A 20230-nucleotide genomic window follows, 5' to 3' on the forward strand; every position below is an offset into this window, starting at 1 on the left:
TATATAATGCTATGTTTTCTTGTTGTGCCTTGGCTCACGGGTGCTTCGTGGTGCAGGTAAAGGCAAGGGCAAGCTTGACCAGCCCTGACTCGGAGAGCTCTGAGAGCATAATGTACATGATCAGCTGCTCAGCCGCCACGGTTGAGGGGGAGACAGGAACAAGAGAATCATAAACGTCCGCTTTGCCCTTAGAGTGGCTAGTGGTTGTTTGTACTCTGAAAATTTTGTAAACTGAATTTTTAACGCTGTTCCTTTTGGGATCCCATGTGTAAAAATGTTTAGTTATATGAAATGTATCTTTTGAGACTAAAATATTTTAACCCTAGCACATTAATGGTTTCAGTGACATGTTTTTAGCTGAAAGACTTGATTAGCAAGTCATGCACCTTTATAAGTACACAGTGTAGCGGTCTTGGCTATCCAGGGCGTTACAAGCATCTTGTGGATCTTCTGCATCAGGTTGATCTCCAACCTCCACCTGAGGTTCCTTAACGGGATCGATGGGATCCTGAATGGTGGAATCCTTCGGAGTCGTTTTCTTTGTCTGACTGGGTTTTGGAGGCATCGAAAAACTGATGAAAGTGTGTTTCTTGATTTTGTACTCTCAATGAAAGCACCAAAATGTTGACATGTAAATTGGCCAACAGTCGTATGTACAATATATGACACATTTTGAACGAAATAAATATAACATACAACAAAATACAAATATCTTAAACAAACACATAAATTTTATAGTGGTTCAACCCTGTTTTGATGAACAACAATAACTTAATCCACTTAGTCTTTAGTATTGAATCACTCGATAGACAATTACACGGATGAACAGAAGTATTCACTCATTACTAACTTGCCCAGAGTTTCTCCCAAAATATTCGTCAGATCCCCTTCAATGAAGCCCTGGGTCATTTATTTATGGTACCTAGGGGCTGTTACATGATTAGTAATATTGGAATCGTGGTTTGGTACACGATTATTGGGTAATGGAGATACGTGTCCACCTCCCCATGATTATGAGATCGTGGGTCTTCTCATTGTTTCTCTGGATCGTGGTAAACGATGCACGATTGAAACCTCTAGGAAAATGCTAAGTCTAGGTTGGTCCATGAGACTTAGGTGTTAGGCCCGATGACCCTTCAGAGCTTGGGTGCTAGGCCTGATGACCCTCTAGGTGCTAGACCTATTGATCCTTTGGGTGCTAGGCCTGTTGATTTCAGCTTGAACGAGCGTGAACTTCATCCACCAAAGTGTATTTGGGAGTTTAGGTCGACCACCCTATGAAGAATTGGGTGGGTCAACCACCCATGTGACTCTTGAGATGTCAGGCCGACCACCCCTCGGGGGTTTAGGCCTGGTCGACTTCCCTATAGGTCCTGGACGTATCTTTTTTTGCTCATCGATCTTTTTTCAATATTTTGTCGTTTTTCCTGACTTGTGATGCCACGTGCCACTTTCTCATTCGCCACGTCATCTCTTAATTTTTGAGGGATAACAAATAAGTTTAAATTAGATTAGTTTAAGTTTTGTAAAAAAAAGATCATTTTTTATTTTTTTTAATATTTAAAAATTTTATTTAATTAATCTTTTAAGAATTTATTTAAAAAAAATTAATCTTTTAAAGAAAAAAATATTTCTTGAAAATTTTGAAGTTTTTTTAATTTTAATATTTTAAAATAAATATATATTTTTTTAATTTAAATTATACACATAACGCTGGCGTGACAATGACAAATCAAATTTTCAATACTGAATAATTCAAGAGTAACTTTTAACAACTCAAAAAAATCATAGAACACAATAATATATTGGCCGCAAAAATCATAAATAGACATCTTTATATATTAAAATTGTGTATTTAATGGATTCTTGATTTAACATTTTTTTTTCAATCAATTTTAATAGAATTTTATAAATATTTATCAGAACCTTTCAAATATACATTTAAAACTAATTAAAAAGTATATTTAAAAATTATATTAATATAAAAAAATAATTAGGAACTATTATCAATATATATTATATATCTTAAACAAGTCTTTTTTTTAACTATAGACAATATTTTAATTTAAAACTCTTTTTTTATATGTTCATATCACATTATATTAAACATCTTTTATAATATTGTTTATTTATTTAAATTTAGATGATAAAAAAAACATAATAAAAATAAAGTAATACATTTTTTAAAATAATTCTAAACCCTGTTGTCAAATGGAACGATTGAATAGAAATTTTCATAAATTATGGTACTCTAAAAGTTTGACACTAAAACATATTTTCTGAAGCAAGAGTTGAAATGAACTTTTCTTTTTCTTTTTTCATTTTTCATTTTTTCTAATCTAAATTAATGCCAAATAATATGATTCTGTAACAAAACCGTAAGACCTTCCAAGACTAAAAAGATTAATTTATACGTACGTACATATGAACAAGGTCACTTGTATACTCAAAACCTCCGAGATCCAACCCAACTTCATGGAAAGCATCACCAACACCAAAAGTTCTCCAGTACATTAGAGGTCTTGTATTGATTCTTTCTTAATGTCACCATCCATAATAATTTAAAAGGTACCCTCTTCTTGACACCCACCGCAGACAAGTTTATCTGTCCAATTTATTGTAACAATTAAATGTACAACATTGGAAGTTGACCATCAACTTTTATTAGCCTCCTTAAATATCTAACTGATGAGCGCCGATCATGTTTGCAGAATTCTGTATAAGTTCCTTCCGGTAATCAACCTAACAAAGGAAGAAAACAATACAAATCAAAAACAAGATAGTCTTCGCCATCTGATATTAAGAAGCCAAAAATATTTTTTATTGCATAAGCAGCCTTCTAGCAAACTCCATACTCAGTTTTTCTCATATCATAACTCGTGGTAACTTGATATAGAAGTTGCAATATATTGTATCAAGCTCTCCCCTTAAAATTGGCTCAAGCCATATTCTCACAAACCTATTTGCTAACGGCACAGGGAAAGATAAATTATATAGAGATGATTGCCACCAGTCAACGAGTAAAAAGTAAACTGCTACATTTAGAATTCATAAATAATTTGATTGAGTTAAACAACTTACCCTAGCACCCATGAGGGAAGAGAAAACCATATTTGCTTCTGCAGCATCCTCAATCATCAACTGCTTAAGCATCCTACGCTCTGGATCCATAGTTGTCTCCCATAGTTGAAGAGGCATCATTTCACCCAGTCCTGGATTGAACCAAAAAATTAACATATCAAAGACTCTTCAAAGGAAAAGCTGTACATTGAAAGTACACCCTAAGCCCACTCAATACATAGATTCATCATAACTAAGATACATTGAATAAGGACCTTTGAACCTCTGAATATTGTATGATGCATTTGATGGGAAGGAGCGCTGAAGCTTTTTAAGCTCAGCATCATCATAGCAATAGTACACTTGTTTGCCCCTTTCAACCTAATCATTTCAGAAAAAGCAAAAAAGTTAATTCCACTAAACATGCACGAGGCTCTCTTTAGTTTCATTAAAGATATGGGCAAACCTTGAATAGGGGCGGTACACCAACATATATACAACGTTCGTCAAACAAGGCTTTCTGTAACCAAAAACTGTGTCAAATCAACACTAGATGAATATAATTGCATTAAAGCTGATTACTTTCCCTAGTTTGTCTGTATAAGCAACAATAAAAAACAAATTATACAAAAAGTGGATCAACTCCTACCTGATATCTGAAGAAAAATGTCAATAGCAGAGTCCGAATGTGAGCACCATCAACATCAGCATCTGTTAAGATGATAATCTTATGATACCGTAAAGCCTCCTTTTTAAAATCCTCTCCCTGAAGCAAACAGATTAAGCACATGATACCCAAATAATCATTTAAAGAGTTCCTTGCAGAGAAAACAAAAGCTATTAGACATTAGAAAAAAGTAATCTTTGACAGACCTTCACTCCAAGTCCAAGACCAAGAATTAGATTTTGAATCTCTTCATTTTTGTACATTGCCGCTTCATCTTTTCTTTCAATATTCAATATTTTACCCCTGAGAGGAAGAATAGCCTGCCATCAAAGCGTTTATGATCAATAATTTACAATCATATTGAGGAAGAAGTTTTTCCTGATCATATTTTTTGCTTCCAAATTGAAATACTTTCACAGCCTAAACAGCCACAGAACACAATGCAAATATCTAATTGTCTAAAATAGAAAGATAAATAAAAAATCACAACTTGAATTAATTTCACCTGAAAGCGCCTATCACGACCTTGTTTTGCACTTCCACCAGCTGAGTCTCCTTCAACTATAAAAATTTCTGGAAAAATGGGAAAGTGAAGAAATTGTAAATGCATAAATCGATCGATGCCAGACCTTCCCTAAATGCCTCATAAGATCTTTACAAAGAAACTTCCAACCTCAGCAACATGCTAATCCTATTATAGTAAACCGTGACTCTTAGTCTCTTACAATGGACATAGCATACCAGCACTGTGCAAAAACTACACAAACCATAGAAATAACCATATCTCTTCAAGCTTAGTAGAACCAACATGACGTATATAATGCTTGCTCTAGTTCTCTTTAGGAAGTGATTTTCATGTAAAAGATGTCAAACTTACCAGCTTCTTCAGGATTTGTTGATGAACAATCAGCTAATTTTCCTGGAAGAGATGATGATCGTAACACACTTTTTTGTCTCACTAGTTCTCTTGCTCTCTTTGCTGCCAAAGCAGCCTAAAAAAGGGTGGGGGGACATTAGAGAAACAAAAATAACATGAACTAATATATTTCTATTTCTAATGTTGTTTCTATTTCTCTATTAGATTCTTCTCTCAACATTCGCATCTCTGCTGTTAAAACGTCAGACATACATAGTTCTCAGAGCAGAAAGTTTTAAGCTAGAAAACAATACCTTGAGAGCATTTAGAGACTTGGAAAGAATTGAATCAAGCACATCGGGATGCAACTCCAAGAATTCAGTAAGATACTCCTGAACAGATTGATCAACCACCCTCCTCACTTCTGGATTTCCCAACCTTGTCTTTTTTGTACAAATAAAACTAGAAAAGTAAATAATAAAAAACTACAATAAAAAAATTAAAACCATCAATAAGAAATAGGGGAACAATTAAAAAAAAAAGTGGAAGCACCTTGGTTTGGCCTTCAAATTCTGGGTTTGGAACCTTGACTGAGATAATGCATGTTAATCCTTCTCTTACATGCTCACCACTCAAAGTAATATCTTTTTCCTGAATAAAAAGAGTAATATTGCCATGGAATACAAATTTTTGTATATGTCATTCACCATTCAGTCTCAATGCTCCATACTATTTAAATGCTACGTATTTGTAACCAAAATACATTGTGAACTAGAAAGGACAAACCTTAATGATCTTTGATTTCTTGCCTAGGCTGTTGAGAGTTCTTGTTAATGAAGCCTTCATGCCATCTATATGTGTGCCACCATCAACCGTGCGTATACTATTAGCATATCCCAGCATCGTATCTGAATAAGCGTCTGAACACCTGGTAAGAGCAAACGAGATAGATTTGTTGTTAACTATAATTTCTTTCCTTCATTAGATCCTCCCAATGCACACTGCAATTTTTCAGGAGGTAAACCATCAAGGTAGATAGACCGCATGAACAAATCAACTCCACACTGTCCACTCTATGTACTCCTTTAGGAAATATCCCATGCAAACTTTGTACAGTAATACAAGGTAATGATCCACCATAAGATTAAAACCCATTTAAAATATCAAATGAAGTGTTGATGAAAGTGCTTTGACATCAATTTTCTAAAGGTAGGATTAGAATTACTGAAGAAATGGCTTACCATTGAAGAGCAGCATCTATTGAGATTCCATCAACTTCTTTTCTGAAACCCACAATGTCATGAAGTGGTTTCTGGATCAGAGAACTTTTAGTCAACTACAGATATATGAAAATGCCAAATCCAAAAATGCTAAGTAGTACACTGATCATATAGAGCAATTAGAAGAATGCCAACTCCCAACTACAAGCATTTATGGAACACCTTTTTTCTTTATAAGAAACAAAAATGGTATTAGAAAGGGGAAAGGATTACAAAAGAATTACATAGATGATAAGGTATCATCTATAACAGAAGTTGATATGGGATTATTAGATTAACAAAGGTTCCAATCAATAATGTTTAGAAAGGCCTTTTCACCTCAAATAGAGAGAGAGGCTTATGCATCTCTGTTTGAAGCACCCCTCCTCAAGGCTAACGCCTCACTTATTTTGGGCTAGTTTGAAATGTTGTGCCCAACAAAACTAGCTTAATAACAATTACATTATTAAATTTGGTGCAACAAAAGTGACTTTTCCAAGTATTGGGCCTAACAATAATTCTTAGAATAGTAATTTATTCATAAGATTGTAGCATTAGTTAGAAAATACCACATGAAATCACTTGAAGCTGCTAGTTCAGACATTTAATTGAGGTTTCTTTTTTATTTAATTTTTGTAGAATTTTGCATTAATTTTTTTATATGATTTATTTGTTTTTAGAAGTTTGCAATTTAAAAAATAGATTGTTAATATAAGATTTGAGGCATAAATTACCAAGACAAAATGCCTTGAGGCTTAAACTAGCCTTTTTAAACATTGCCAATCACTATGCACAACTATTTAAAGAAGGAAAAAACAAAACAAGAGGTAGATTTTGGAGCTCATCCATATCCAGAATGATCTTCAGGTCAAGACAAAAATAAATTAATAAAATTAAATTAAAAAAAGGCTCCGAGAGGGAAAAAAATGTTAGCCGTACCTTATCAGTATAAATATATAAAATAAAATAAAAAAAAGGCACCAAGGAGAGGAAGGAAAATGCTAGCCGTACCTTATCAGTATTAAGCCATTTCACATATTCAACCAATCCCCCAGCATAGAAGTATTCATTAGACTGAACTCTATCTGGATCACAATTTTCTTTTCTGAGATTGATGGTAAGCTGCAAAAGTTCAGGCGCAAAAGTTTAAGCAGTGGTCACATGGAAACAATAGCACTATGGTACATAAATATATTATGCAAATTAAGGCAATGAAAAATTCTTCACTCTATCCAAGGGCAGAAAATTAATGAGAATAAGTTTGGCCTAAACAAAAGCATAACCGTACCATAGGGTTTAAAAAAGCTAGTTCTCTTATTCTTCCAGCAATTGTGTTGTAGTCAAACTCAATTGCAGTCGTAAATACTGCAGGGAAATTCAATAGTTTAGAAAAAAATTGTACTTTTTCAAATTTATTATTAATAAACAACTGGGAATACAGTGAAGTTAATGTTTTTGTTTCCATACAGTGGGGGATTAGAACCCCTTCCCCCTCCCACACACTCACACAACCAACCACTTGTGCTAGCCTCAAGAAGAATACAATAAGTTGTAATTGTATTAGGGTTGAGAGTGAACGAGACCTTCTTTATCAGGCCAAAATTTAATGCGTGTTCCTTGCTGATCTTTCAATTCAACTGGAAGCACTTGAGATATAAGAGTGGTCACAGGTTTCCCGCGCGAGTATCTTTGACGGTATTCCATTCCATCACGCCAAATTGTAACGTCCAATGCCTACAAAGGAATTATAAGAGCTTTCAAATAATAACAATCACAAACAAAGACCTCTGTGGAAAATAACTTCTGATATTTTATTTCGTAAGAGCTATGTCATTTAAATACATTGTACATCCTATAGACAGATTTGGTATTGAATACCGTATATTCTAGGGTAATTACAATAAACCTAATGTCACCTAAATAAGGACACATAACACTTTTTTTTCAATCTTTTCTTTAATGAAGTGTCTTTCCACTTCCACATGTTTCGTTCTATCATGGTTAACGGGGTTATGAGCAATGCTAATTGCTGACTTGCTGTCACTGTATAACTTTAGAGGCTCCGTTCTTTGAAGTTTCAGCTCTTCAAATATTCATTTAATCCATATTAACAAGCATACTCCTTGAACAAAAGTTCTAAGTTCTACTTCAGCACTACTTCAAGCTACCACTAGTTGTTTCTTACTTCTCCAAGTAACTAAGTTTCCCCACACTTTGGTACAATAGCCAGTGGTTGATATTCTATCCTCAATTGATCTTGCCCAATCAGCATCTATGAAGGCTTCAGCACCTCATTCTTCATTTTTCTTGATCAATAATCCAGCTTCAGGTGTTTTCTTTAGACAGCGTAGGATTCTATACACAGCTTTTAAATGTTCCTCTAGAGGATTGTACATGTATTGATTAACCAAGCTCACGGCAAAGGCAATGCCAGGTCTTGTATGAGACAAGTAGATCAATTTTCCTACTAACCATTGATACATTCCTTTATCAACTGTCTTCTCTTTCATATTCTTGTACTTGCCTTTTGGTTCGATTGGAGTTGCTACAGGTTTACAATCACTCATTTCGATTTCTTTGAGAAGATCCACAATGTATTTTCTCTTAGATACTGCAATCCCTTTTTTGGTTCTTGCCACCTCCATGCCTAGAAAATATTTCATAGGTCCGAGATCTTTTACTTCAAATTCCTGTGCTAGCATACCTTTAAGTTTGTCTTGCTCTCCATAATTTTCACTTGTTATTATCACGTCATCGACATAAACAACGAGGATAGTCACCTTACCCTCGTGTTTGAAAAACAAGGTATGATCTAATTGAGCTTGTCTGTATCCATGCCTTTTTATCACTTGATTAAATCTTTCAAACCACGCTCTTGGAGACTGTTTTAGGCCATATAGAGATTTTTTCAGATGACATACATTATCAATTCCATATCTGTCTTCGAATCCTGGAGGAATTTTCATAAAAACTTCTTCCTCTAAATGTCCATTAAGAAAAGTATTTTTATGTCAAGCTGTTTAAGGACCAATCTAGGTTGGCAACAATAAATAATAGGACTCACAGTATTTAACTTCACAACAGGAGAAAATGTCTCATTGTAATCCACACCATATGTCTGAGTGAAACCTTTTGCAACTAATCTTGCTTTTTACCGGTCTATTGTTCCATCAGCTTTGTGTTAACTATAAAAACCCATTTACACCCCACCACATGCTTACCTCTAGGTTGATTGACAACTATCCATGTGATGTTGGCTTCTAATGCCCCAATTTCCTCATACATTGCTTGCTCCCACTCTTTCTGTGCAAGAGCCTCAGTAATATCCCTAGGAATTGCCACTTGCTCAACTTTTGATAGGAAAGCTTTGTAATGAGTGAGTTTACTATAATAGACATATCTTGCCACTTGCTCAACTTTTGATAGGAAAGCTTTGTAATGAGTGAGTTTACTATGATAGACATATCTAAACATTGGTGTTAAGTACAGCTTCGGATTCTTTCTTTTGGCAATAGGTAAGTCAGACTCAGGTTCAACCATACTGGAAGACTCAACATTAAGAATATTATCAGGTAAAATAGGATCAACAGAAGAATTACTTACATTAGGACTCAAGAGTAGTCCGTGAATCAGATTCATGAGATATTGGAGCATTAGTTGACTATATTACTTGATGGGTGTTTTGTTGCCGAGAGTAGACTAAGAGTTCCTTAGTCTTAGGTGGCTGAGATTGTTGTTGCTCAAAAGAGTTTTGAAACTCCGAAATTTCAGGAATAGCTTTTGGAAGACAAGGATCCCAACTAGAAACTTCACTCACTGTCCCTCCCTGAAGTGAAAGGTTGGGATAAAAAGGATTGTTCTTCATGGAATGTAACATCTATTGAGAGTTACATATGACGAGTAGGGGATGATAGCACTTGTATCCTTTTGCAGTGAGAGTAACCCAAAAAAACTCTTTTAAGGGCTCTTGGATCAAACTTGGATCGGTTTGGGCCAAGAACATGAACAGAAGAGACAACCAAACATTTTGATAGACCACCCCTCACATATATCCATGCTAGAAGGAAGAGGAAGACTTAAGGTGAGAGAGCAGCAGCTAATTATTATTAGTTGGATTGGTTTATGAGTTAGTTATGAGAGGTTAGTTTGGTTGTAAGTGAGGTACAAGGTATCGTCAGTGAGGTAGTGAATAAAAGGGAGGAGTGGTTGTTAGTAGGTGTGAAGAGATTGGTAGGATTGCAACCCAAGTGGGAGAGACCAAGCTCTCGAATTCCTGGTGTTTCAATACAGCAACAATTTTCTTTCATATTTTTTCCTACTGTTCTTGCCGTTTGACAGGACAATCCTATCAAAGCACTCTATCGGCATGGGACCAAAGAAGGATTTGCAGATGGAAGTTTTGGAGGAACGGATGGAAGCAGTTCACTCGGAAGTTCGTCAGGATTTATAGGAGGTCCGATCTAAATTGCAGCAGTTTCCCAAAGAGTTGGAGATGGTCAAAGCAGAAGTTCAAGGATTACATGCAATTGAGAAAATGGATTACTTGGTTGCTCATTTGGCAAAGCTGTTGCAAGCTTTGAGCAAGCCAACCGTTGTGGCAACTGCCGTTAGTGCCAATCATCAACGATGCGCATTGGATGGGGACAACTCGTCGACTCCTGCGCCAATTTCACCTAGTGTTAAGGCCACACTGTCTCCGCCACCAGCGACAGATACGCCGCCGCCACCACCTCATTTGGAATCATATTACTCCAGTCAAAGTTATGGTCATGATTCTAGACCACCGAGGATGGAGTTACCGTTGTTCACGGGGGAGAATCCGAACGGAAGGATTTATAGGGCGGAGCATTACTTCTTTTTTACTCGCATGACTGGGTCGCTAATGTTGGAGACAGCCATTATTGGGTTGGACGGTGATGCTTTAACCTAGTTTCAGTGGGAGAACCAGCGTCAGCCAATCACTTCATGGGCCACTTTGAAGAAACTAATCATTCTTCAATTCCAAGCTGTTTCAGTAGGATCCATTTCTGAGGAGCTAATGTCGATCACGCAAATTTCAACCGTGAAGGATTATTGTGTTCGATGGGAGGTCCTGGCTTCATGGGTTCCCAACACACCTGACCACATCCTCGAAGGTAGCTTCGTACGGGGGCTTAAGGAGAACCAGTGTCGGCCGATCACTTCATGGGCCACTTTGAAGAAACTAATCATTCTCTAGTTCCGAGCTGTTCCAGTGGGAACCATTTCTGAGAGGCTGATGTCGATCACGCAAATTTCAATCATCAAGGATTATCGTGTCCAATGGGAGGTCCTGGCTTCACGGGTTCCCGACGCACCTAACCACATCCTCGAAGGTAGCTTTGTACGGGGGCATAAGGAGAACATCAAAGTTGCCCTGCACATTCTTTAGCCCGTGGGCCTGGCCCAAATCATGGACACGACCTAGAGAATAGAAGAGGGCCACCAATTGCTTAGTACGGGCCAACCAATTCGACCCACATTTTCCAAACCGAATGTCAGCTCAATTATTCCTTTCAAAAACTCTTTGAACACTTTCATAGCCAAATTGCTCACGCCACCAGCTGCAATCGTTTCTTCTCAGGCAGCGACCACCACCAAGGGCGGAGCTACTCTAACATCGAAGCCATCCCAATTTCGAAGATTGACTAAGGCTGAGTACCAAGACAAGAAAGCTCGTGAGGTATGTTTTAAGTGTGATAAGAAGTTTCACTATGGTCACGAGTGTGAGCATAAATTTTTGTAAGTGTTATTGATGATGGATGAAGAGGATTCAACACCAATGGAAGAGTCACCACCACCATCTCCTATCTCGCTCAAAGCAATGATTCTATCAGTGGAGAAAGAAGCACAAGGGTTTTGGGTTCATTTTGGGGCGTTATCTATGGAGGCAGAAGAGCAACAATAGCCACTTCCAAAGTCAGTAGCTTCGCTACTTAGGCAATTTAAGTCTGTGTTTGAGATGCCATCAGGTCTGCCACCGACTAGATCCTGTGAGCATGCCATTAACCTTCGAGCAAGGGCAGGCCCGATCTCGGCACGACCATACAGTTATGCGCAAGTCCAAAAGGATGAGATTGAGCGACTGGTAACAAAGATGTTACAAGCGAGTATTATTTGGCCAAGTACAAGCCCATTCTCGAGCCTGTGTTGTTGGTCAAGAAAAAAGATGGGAGTTAGCGCTTTTGTGTTGATTATAGAGCTTTAAATCGTGAAACAGTGGCTGATAAGTTTCTGATTTCGGTTATTGATGAGTTATTGGATGAGCTTCATGGTGCACACGTATTTACCAAGCTGGATTTGAAGTCGGGATCCCACCAAATTCGGGTCACAGCTCGGGATGTGGAGAAAACGGCATTCCGAACGCATGAGGGGCATTATGAGTTCCTCATTATGCCTTTCGGCCTCACAAATGCCCCAATGACATTCCACGCTCTTATGAATGAGGTGTTTCGGGAATTCTTGCAGAAGTTTGTGCTGGTGTTTTTTTATGATATTTTGATCTATAGCTCGTCATTGGAGGAGCATCGCCACTTAGCTTTGGTGTTGGAACGCCTTCAGCAACATAGCCTTTATGCAAACCAAAAGAAATGCATGTTTGCTCAAGATAGGGTAGAGTATCTGGGTCATATTATTTCAGCTCAAGGGGTTGCAGCCGAACCAAGTAAGCTAGAAGCCATGGTCAATTGGCCTACCCCTAAGACAATCAAGGAGTTACGAGGCTTCCTAGGACTCACAGGCTACTACAAAAAATTTGGTAAAGGGATATGGCAGCATTGCAAAGCCTCTTACCGATCAATTACAGAAGGATGCTTTTGGTTGGTCACAAGAGGCTAATGAGGTTTTCCTCCCGTTGAAGCAAGCCATGTGCTCGGTACCGATGTTGGCTCTACCAAATGTTTCAGTGCCATTTATTCTTGAGGCGGACGCTTCAGAAGCGGGTCTAGGGGTTGTTTTGATGCAGAATGGGCGCCCTATTGCTTACTACAGCCAGATTTATCATCTCGGACACGCACAAAGTCGATATATGAGAGGGAAATGATGGCAATAGCGATGGCCATTCAAAAGTGGCGTCCTTATTTGTTGGGGTGCAAGTTCTTGGTGTGAACGGACCAGCGAAATTTGAAGTACTTGCTGGAGCAGCGATTGGTTGCCTTAGAACATCAGAAATGGCTTACTATAATATTGGGATATGACTTTGATATTCAATATAGACCAGGGTTGGAAAACAAACCTGCAGATGCCATATCTTGAATGGATTGCGAAGCTTCATTAGCTTCCATTTTCGTTCCAAATGTCTTATCCATTCCTGGTTTCCAAGCACATGTAGCCGCTAATCCAACTCTCCAAAGTGATGAAGGAATTGTCTTCACGCCAACATTGTGGGGATACTCAGTGCAAGGTTGCCTAAAACTTCGAGGTTGTTTGGTGATACCCTCTTCCTCTCCTTTCATTCCTTTGTTGCTGCAAGAGTATCACAATAGCAACATCGGTGGGCACTCAAGTGTGTTCAAGACTTTTCAGCAGATAGCGGCTAACTTGTATTGCCGAGGAATGCGGAAAGATTCAGAAATTTGTAGCGGAATGCACCATTTGTCAGCATAAGTATCTAGCTTAGTCTTCAGCCAGTCTATTATCGCCATTGCCGATTCACGAGCAGGTTTGGGAAGACATCTCCATGGATTTCATTGAGATTGAGGGGCTGCCAACTTCGAATGGGTTTGACTCTATTTTTGTGGTGGTGAGCCGATTGAGCAAGTATGGTCACTTTATACCCTTCATCATCCTCTTTTCGCTGTTACAGTTGCAACAGTGTTTGTGCGTGAGATTGTGAAGCTTCATGGTATCCCTTGGTCGATTGTTTTAGATTGGGACAAGATCTTCCTTAGCCTCTTTTAGAAAGAGCTTTTCACTTGCAGGGCACGACCTTGAAGCAAAGTACAACATACCACCCCAGTCCGATGGTCAGATAGAAGTGGTCAACCGCTGTTTGGAGACTTGTCTTCGTTGCTTTGCCATTTCTAGATCCAACCAATGGGTCAAGTGGCTTTCTTGGGCTGAGTATTGGTACAACACCTCTTTTCACTCTTCAGTTGGTATGACTCCTTTCCATGCACTTTATCATAGAGATCCCCCTCCTTTGCTTCACTTTGAACCAGCGCGCACCAAGGTTTCGGCAGTAGAACATCATCTTCAAGCTAGAGATGATGTCCTCGCGTTGCTGAAACAAAACTTGCATAGGGCTCAACAGAAGATGAAAGCTCGTGTTGATTGTAAGCGACGGGACGTACAGTATGAGGTAGGTGAATTGGTCCAAGTGAAGTTGAGGCCTTACCGTCAACGTTCAATGGCTAAACGCCTCAATGAGAAGTTGTCCCCTCGGTTTTTCGGGCCTTTACCTGTGGTGGCTCGTGTAGGTACTGCGGCATATTGCCTCCAGCTTCCTCCAGAGGCCACTATACATCCTGTCTTTCATGTTTTGCTGCTCAAAGTTGCCCTTGGACCAAATCAGCAGGCTACTGCTTTACCTCCAAGTTTGACATCAATTTTAGAATGGATTTTGGAACCAGAATTTATGTTGGAAGTTCGCCTAGGTACTCATAAAAAAGCGCCTCAAGCTCTTATCAAGTGGGTGAACTTGCCTAAATTCAAAGCCACTTGGGAGGATTTTCGCGTGATCTAGGAGCAATTCCCTCATTTCCACCTTGAGGATAAGGTGAAACTTTTGGCAGGCAGTATTGATAGACCACCCCTCACATGTCTATGCTAGAAGGAATAGGAAGACTTGAGTTGAGAGAGCAGCAGCTGATTATTATTAGTTGGATTGGTTATGAGAGGATAGTTTTGTCGAGTGAGGTACACAGTATCCTTAGTGAGGTAGTGAATAAAAGGGAGGGAATGAGTTGTTAGTAGGAGTGAAGAGAATACTCTCGAACTCCTGGTGTTTCAATATAGCAGCAATTTTCTTTCATATTTTTTCCTATTGTTCTTGTTGTTTGGCTAACCATTTGGTAGGACAATCCTATCACGTTTTCAAGAGGAGATTAGACACAAGCGATGTATTTGGTTATACTTTGAGAAGTATAGATAGAGGAGTGAAATTTCAACACTCGAGAAGGCATTCTATTGATAAGATAGGCTGCCGTAAGCACAGCTTCACCCCAAAAGTGTTTCGAAACTGAGGTTGTGAACATAATTGCTCTAGCAATTTCTAATAGGTGTCTATTTTTGCGTTCAGCAACCCATTTTGTTGGGGTGTGCCTGCACATGAACTTTTATGAATGATGCCATGAGAAAGAAAATCACCTAACATTGAGTTGAAATATTCAGTGCCATTGTTTGTGTGCAAGACTTCGAGATTTGCATTGAATTGATTTTTGATCACAGAGTGAACTTTTAAAAGTCATGGCAGCATCAGATTTAGATTTAAGCAAAAATACCCAACTAACATGTATGTGATCATCAATAAAAGTAATAAACCATTTTGTATTTATAGTATTTGTTATTCTAGATGGTCCCCATATATCATTGTGAATGAGATTAAGAGGTTGAGTTGATTTGTAGGGTATAGAATGAAAAACAGCACGTGCATGCTTTGCCAATTGACAAATGTCACAATGAAATAAGCTCAAGTCTTTATTCCAAAATAACTAGGAAATAAATGTTTCAAATATGAAAAACTAGGGTGGCCTAGCCTATAATGCCACCAAATAATATAATTATTATGTGAGGAATTACAATCAGAAATAAAAGCTTTATCAACTTGAGTAGGCAGAGACGGATCAAAGTAATACAATCCGCTACGTGTCTTCGCATTCCCAATCATCTTCCCCGATGACATCTTGAAAATTATAACCAAGTGGTGAGAAAGAGGCAAAACATTGCTGATCATGAGCTATTTTACTGACTGAAAAAATATTACAGGAAAGATTGGGAACATGGAGAACATCATGTAGTATGATGGAAGATGATAATTATATAGATTATTTACCAGCCACAGAAGAAAGAGAACCATCAGCAATTTTAATTTTTGGAGTACCTGGGTAGGGAGCATAAGTGGTAAAGTGACTGGATTGACCAGTCATGTGGTCCAAAGCCCCTAAGTCTACTATCCAGGTAGATTTTTGAGCATTGAAGGCAGCGAAGGTACCTTGAGTGGAACTAGACGAAGGATCAGATGCGGAAGCATTGGTTTGTTCAATAGCTGATGGGGTTGAGTGATTTGGGCTGTAGAGAAAGGGAAAGGCTCGGATGGTGCAGCTGTCATGGCCTGGCTGTCAAAATAGTTCCAAGTAGAGGAACGAGGCTTCCAATCAGCAGGTTTCCCATGAATCTTCCAACATGTCTCCTTGATATGACCAACTTTATTGCAGTAAGTACACCAGGGACGATCACGACAAGTCCCTCGAGAGTTATCGCCATCATTAGAAAGTCGGGCAGCAAGGGCAGATTGTTCAATTTCAACAGCAACAGGAGAACCCAACATGACTCTTTTCCGACTCTCCTCCAAACGAACCTCTGCAAAAGCTTCACAAATAGTGGGAAGAGGATTTTTCCCCAAGAGATGACCACGTACCTTATCTAGGTCTCGATTAAGTCCATAAAGAAAATCAAAAAGTCTCTCGATCAAGCATTTTTTGATAAATCGAAGCATCAACAGAACATTTCCATTCAAAAACATAAAATAGATCAATCTCTTGCCAAAGATTATAAAGAACACCATAATACTGAATTACCGTAAGAGTGTTTTGTCGCTGGTCCCGAAGCCTAGACTAGAGCAGAATTCTCCAAATCTGAGAAAGCTTCCTAGACAGTTTCCCATACTTCCTTAGCAGTAAAAAGGAACAAATAAGTCTTACCAATGTCCACTTCCATGGAGTTAACCAGCCACATCAAAATGAGAGAGTTCTCTGACTCCGACTTGGCATAAAAGGGATCGGCAAATGCAGGAGCAGCAATAGCACCATTCTGATATCCCAAGCGTCCACGTAGGTACATCTTCACAGATTGGGAACATTGCAAGAAGTTGACTGTTCAACTTGTGGATGGTGAGTTGTAGAGAGTTTTGGTGACCAAATGGAGAGGGAGAGGCATCGGAAGAGCCCTTGTTGATGGTGGAGTCGGCTAAGTTATCACCAGTGATGGAAGCCGTGGTAGGTTGTTTGGTGGAATCGGGTAAGGTGGCCATGAGAAATAAGAGAAAGCTTCGATAAGGACAGATGGAGACTGCAATTTCTAGGACTAGAAAAGAAGGCAGGTGCGATTTCTAGGGTGAAGGTATTGGCTCTGGTACCACGAGGAAAATAGCTTCTGATATTTTATTTCTTAAGAGCTATGCCATTTAAATAGACATTGTACAACCTGTAAACAGAATTGGTATTGAATACTGGATATTCTAGGGTAATTACAATAAATCTAAAATCACCTAAATAAGGAAACAAAATATTCTATACAGCTTGGTTTCCCATTCTAGAGGATACTGAAATAATAAAGAATAATAACAAAAAATAGAACAATATTTTCTACAACCTCAAAATAAATCTCAATTAGAATGTTAAACACCACAAAAAAATATTCTCAAGCAAACATTGACTGAGTCTACAGGCTAAACATATATATACAGCAAACTGAAATTAGAGGAGAAAATAACACACCTCGGATAAGGCATTAACAACTGACAAACCCACACCATGTAGTCCACCAGACACACTATATCCACTACTAGAACCACCAAACTTGCCACCAGCATGCAGAACCTGTCAAATTTGATCACAAGAGCTAAATGAAAGAATTTTTAATATTTTTCAGAAAATAGGTCCTTTTCTTGCTAAGAAAGACAAAAGGTGATATTTAGATACAAATTCATATACAATTGCTACAAGAAAATTGAGAGAGAAATGGATTTTCTTTTTGCAACAATACCGTTAATACAGTCTCCAATGAGGATTTCTTGGTCACTGGATGCATCTCAATAGGGATCTGCAAAGATAAAGTAATACCGTAAGTGAAACTAGTATCAAGAAGGAAAATAAAAAAGCTATCATCGAGTCAATTTGCAGAGCTAAGTATATCAAAGCAGATTCTCTAAATTAATACAGAAGAGCCTGGTAGAATGTTTTCAGCTGTAGCAGAAATTGGACACAATAAAGAAGAAGAAAAATAGTAATGACAAAAAGCATTGCATGGAATCAACATCTACGATTTCATGAAGAATATGTATGTGTGTGTTAAAAAGAAGAAGAAGAAGAAGCTACAAAAATTAGATTGCTCATAAAAGTTTAAGTGCAAGGCCTTCTAGTTGACAATGGTATACTCTACCATTACAAGAAATAAATTATAAACAATTTTAAGGAAACATTTCAAAGATTCTGAACTTGTTTTTCTCTACTAATCTACCAAGAATATTACGAAACATATAAGGCATGCAAGTAACAGAAATTAGAATCCCAACTACATACAAAATCAGAATTCGCCTAACAAAGGCCATTAATAAAAGCTGACAATGCTCTACTTTAAATTCACGCACACAAACTCATATAGTTATATACATTAATTTTAAGCATTTTATGATAAAAAGATGAGAACAAATAAATAAATTAGAAAAGAAATGAAAGAACCATACCCCACGACCGTTATCAGTGATGCTCACAGAATTGTCTTCGTGTAACACAACCTCAATATTTGTAGCAAATCCTGCCTGAGCCTCATCAACAGCATTATCCAATATTTCATAAACCTAAAAGACCAAAAATAAAATTATTTGCAAATTCATCTCTTAGATTCAGATCAACCCAACAAAGGCCGTGCAATTGACGCTGCCTGGAAATATAAAAGAGAGAAAAATTATACCAAATGATGCAAACCACGAGGTCCCGTACTTCCAATGTACATTCCTGGCCTTTTCCTAACAGGATCCAATCCTTCCAGCACCTGATTAAGTAATTCAACAATCAGCTTGATCAAAAATGAATTTTTGAATAGCTGCCTAGAGGTACCTCATAAATTTATTTATTGTTACTATTATTATTTGGCAAAAGACACTATTTCAACAAGACGCATTTTTCATTTCTGGTATCAAGTTATCCCGCATTCCCACTTAATCCATAATCGTTGGGAGGAAGACAGACACCCTAACAAATGGTTAAGTAGCAAAGGTTGTCACAATGTGCAATGGAACTACATTTCACAAGATAAATCACAACCTACATCAAATTAATTACAATTGCTTCTTACTTCCAACACCATTTATCCTGTTTAATCCATATTATAGTATATGCATACACAGCTCAAAATCCAGGCTCACCTGAATTTGATCAGACCCATATGATTTCGAGCTGGCACTTGATTTTGGAGCTTCAGTTGCTGCCCCTGACGACATGAATGCCCTCGGAGTAACCGCATTTAGAAGCGGAAAACAGCATGAACTCTTCCTCAATCGAAAACCCGCCCTGGAATAACAACAAATACAAGTCTTCTAAAAAATACAAACGCAACAACCAAAACCCCAAAATCCATTTTTCCTTTTTCTCAGGAAATGCAATAAAAATCACAAAATCTCTACTTTTACTCCAACACATATATGTCAAACAAAGCATTAAACTCAACCCCCAGCACAAAAATAAAACATTTTTTTCTCGGGAACTAAACGGAAAAGAGCCAAAAGAAAAATAAAAGTAACGATAAAGAAACGGGCAGTACCTGGGTGGTTTAACAAAGAACAAAGGACGAGAGAGCAAAGAAGAAGAATGGAAGTGAGAGTGGAGTGAAGAGTAGGAGACGAAGCGAGACGCCATGAAGCGAAGATAAAGATAAGGAGGAGGTTTGGGAAGGAGCTGAAGCGCCATTAATTTTTTTGTTTTTTTTAGTACAGAGGACACCCCTTACCTTTTGCCCGAGCTTTCCCTCGCTTACTTTGTCCTAACTCCTAAAACCCTATCGCCTCTTTCTCTTTCCCTCCACCACCCTTTAAATATTTTTATTTTCAGCTATTTATATTTTGCTACGTGACAATGTGAATGGTGAAGTCCAATTTCTCATTCAACTATATGCTATTCAAATTTTTTTTAGAATAATTCAAACAACTTTTCATTTGTTTATAACAACCCTACCACTATTATTTAGTTGTAACAATGTTTAGTTGTCAATATGTCACGTCGCTATATAAGTTAGTCATTTATTTCATTGGTAAGAGGTATTCATTTTTAAAAAGTTGAGAAAGAGATTTGTATATGTGAAGAGATAGTTGTTAGTGATATTTGTATTGTCTTAATGGAAAATAAGAAATACTATTACAATTCTACAAAATAATACAAAGACACAATGATTGATTAAATAAGATTATAACTCAATACTCAAAATATAAATAGATAT

The 20230-nt window shown here is 37.7% G+C and overlaps 1 protein-coding gene across 2 annotated transcripts; it reads right to left on the bottom strand.

The window, feature by feature from the left end:
• Positions 1-2291: 2291 nt before the first annotated feature.
• Positions 2292-19813, bottom strand: LOC133823309 (DNA gyrase subunit B, chloroplastic/mitochondrial-like). Of its 2 annotated transcripts, none has more exons than XM_062255974.1 (21): positions 19559-19812; positions 19164-19308; positions 18710-18790; positions 18483-18596; positions 17783-17839; positions 17515-17616; positions 7426-7576; positions 7131-7207; positions 6854-6964; positions 5825-5895; positions 5370-5511; positions 5136-5234; positions 4898-5026; positions 4605-4719; positions 4233-4300; positions 3934-4047; positions 3710-3826; positions 3527-3580; positions 3336-3441; positions 3082-3212; positions 2292-2742 (listed from the first exon to the last, which is right to left on the bottom strand). In XM_062255974.1, exons 1-21 carry the CDS (start codon positions 19702-19704, stop codon positions 2674-2676), a joined length of 2199 nt encoding a protein of 732 aa, XP_062111958.1. In that variant the 5' UTR covers positions 19705-19812; the 3' UTR covers positions 2292-2673. The 2 variants fall into 2 exon arrangements, 1 of the variants encoding a protein (XP_062111958.1); XR_009888235.1 differs by having other exon boundaries at positions 2687-2742; positions 3344-3441; positions 19559-19813.
• Between the last annotated feature and the right edge of the window lie 417 nt (positions 19814-20230).

Source organism: Humulus lupulus, chromosome 3 (assembly GCF_963169125.1).
Source record: "Humulus lupulus chromosome 3, drHumLupu1.1, whole genome shotgun sequence".
Classification (NCBI taxonomy): domain Eukaryota; kingdom Viridiplantae; phylum Streptophyta; class Magnoliopsida; order Rosales; family Cannabaceae; genus Humulus; species Humulus lupulus.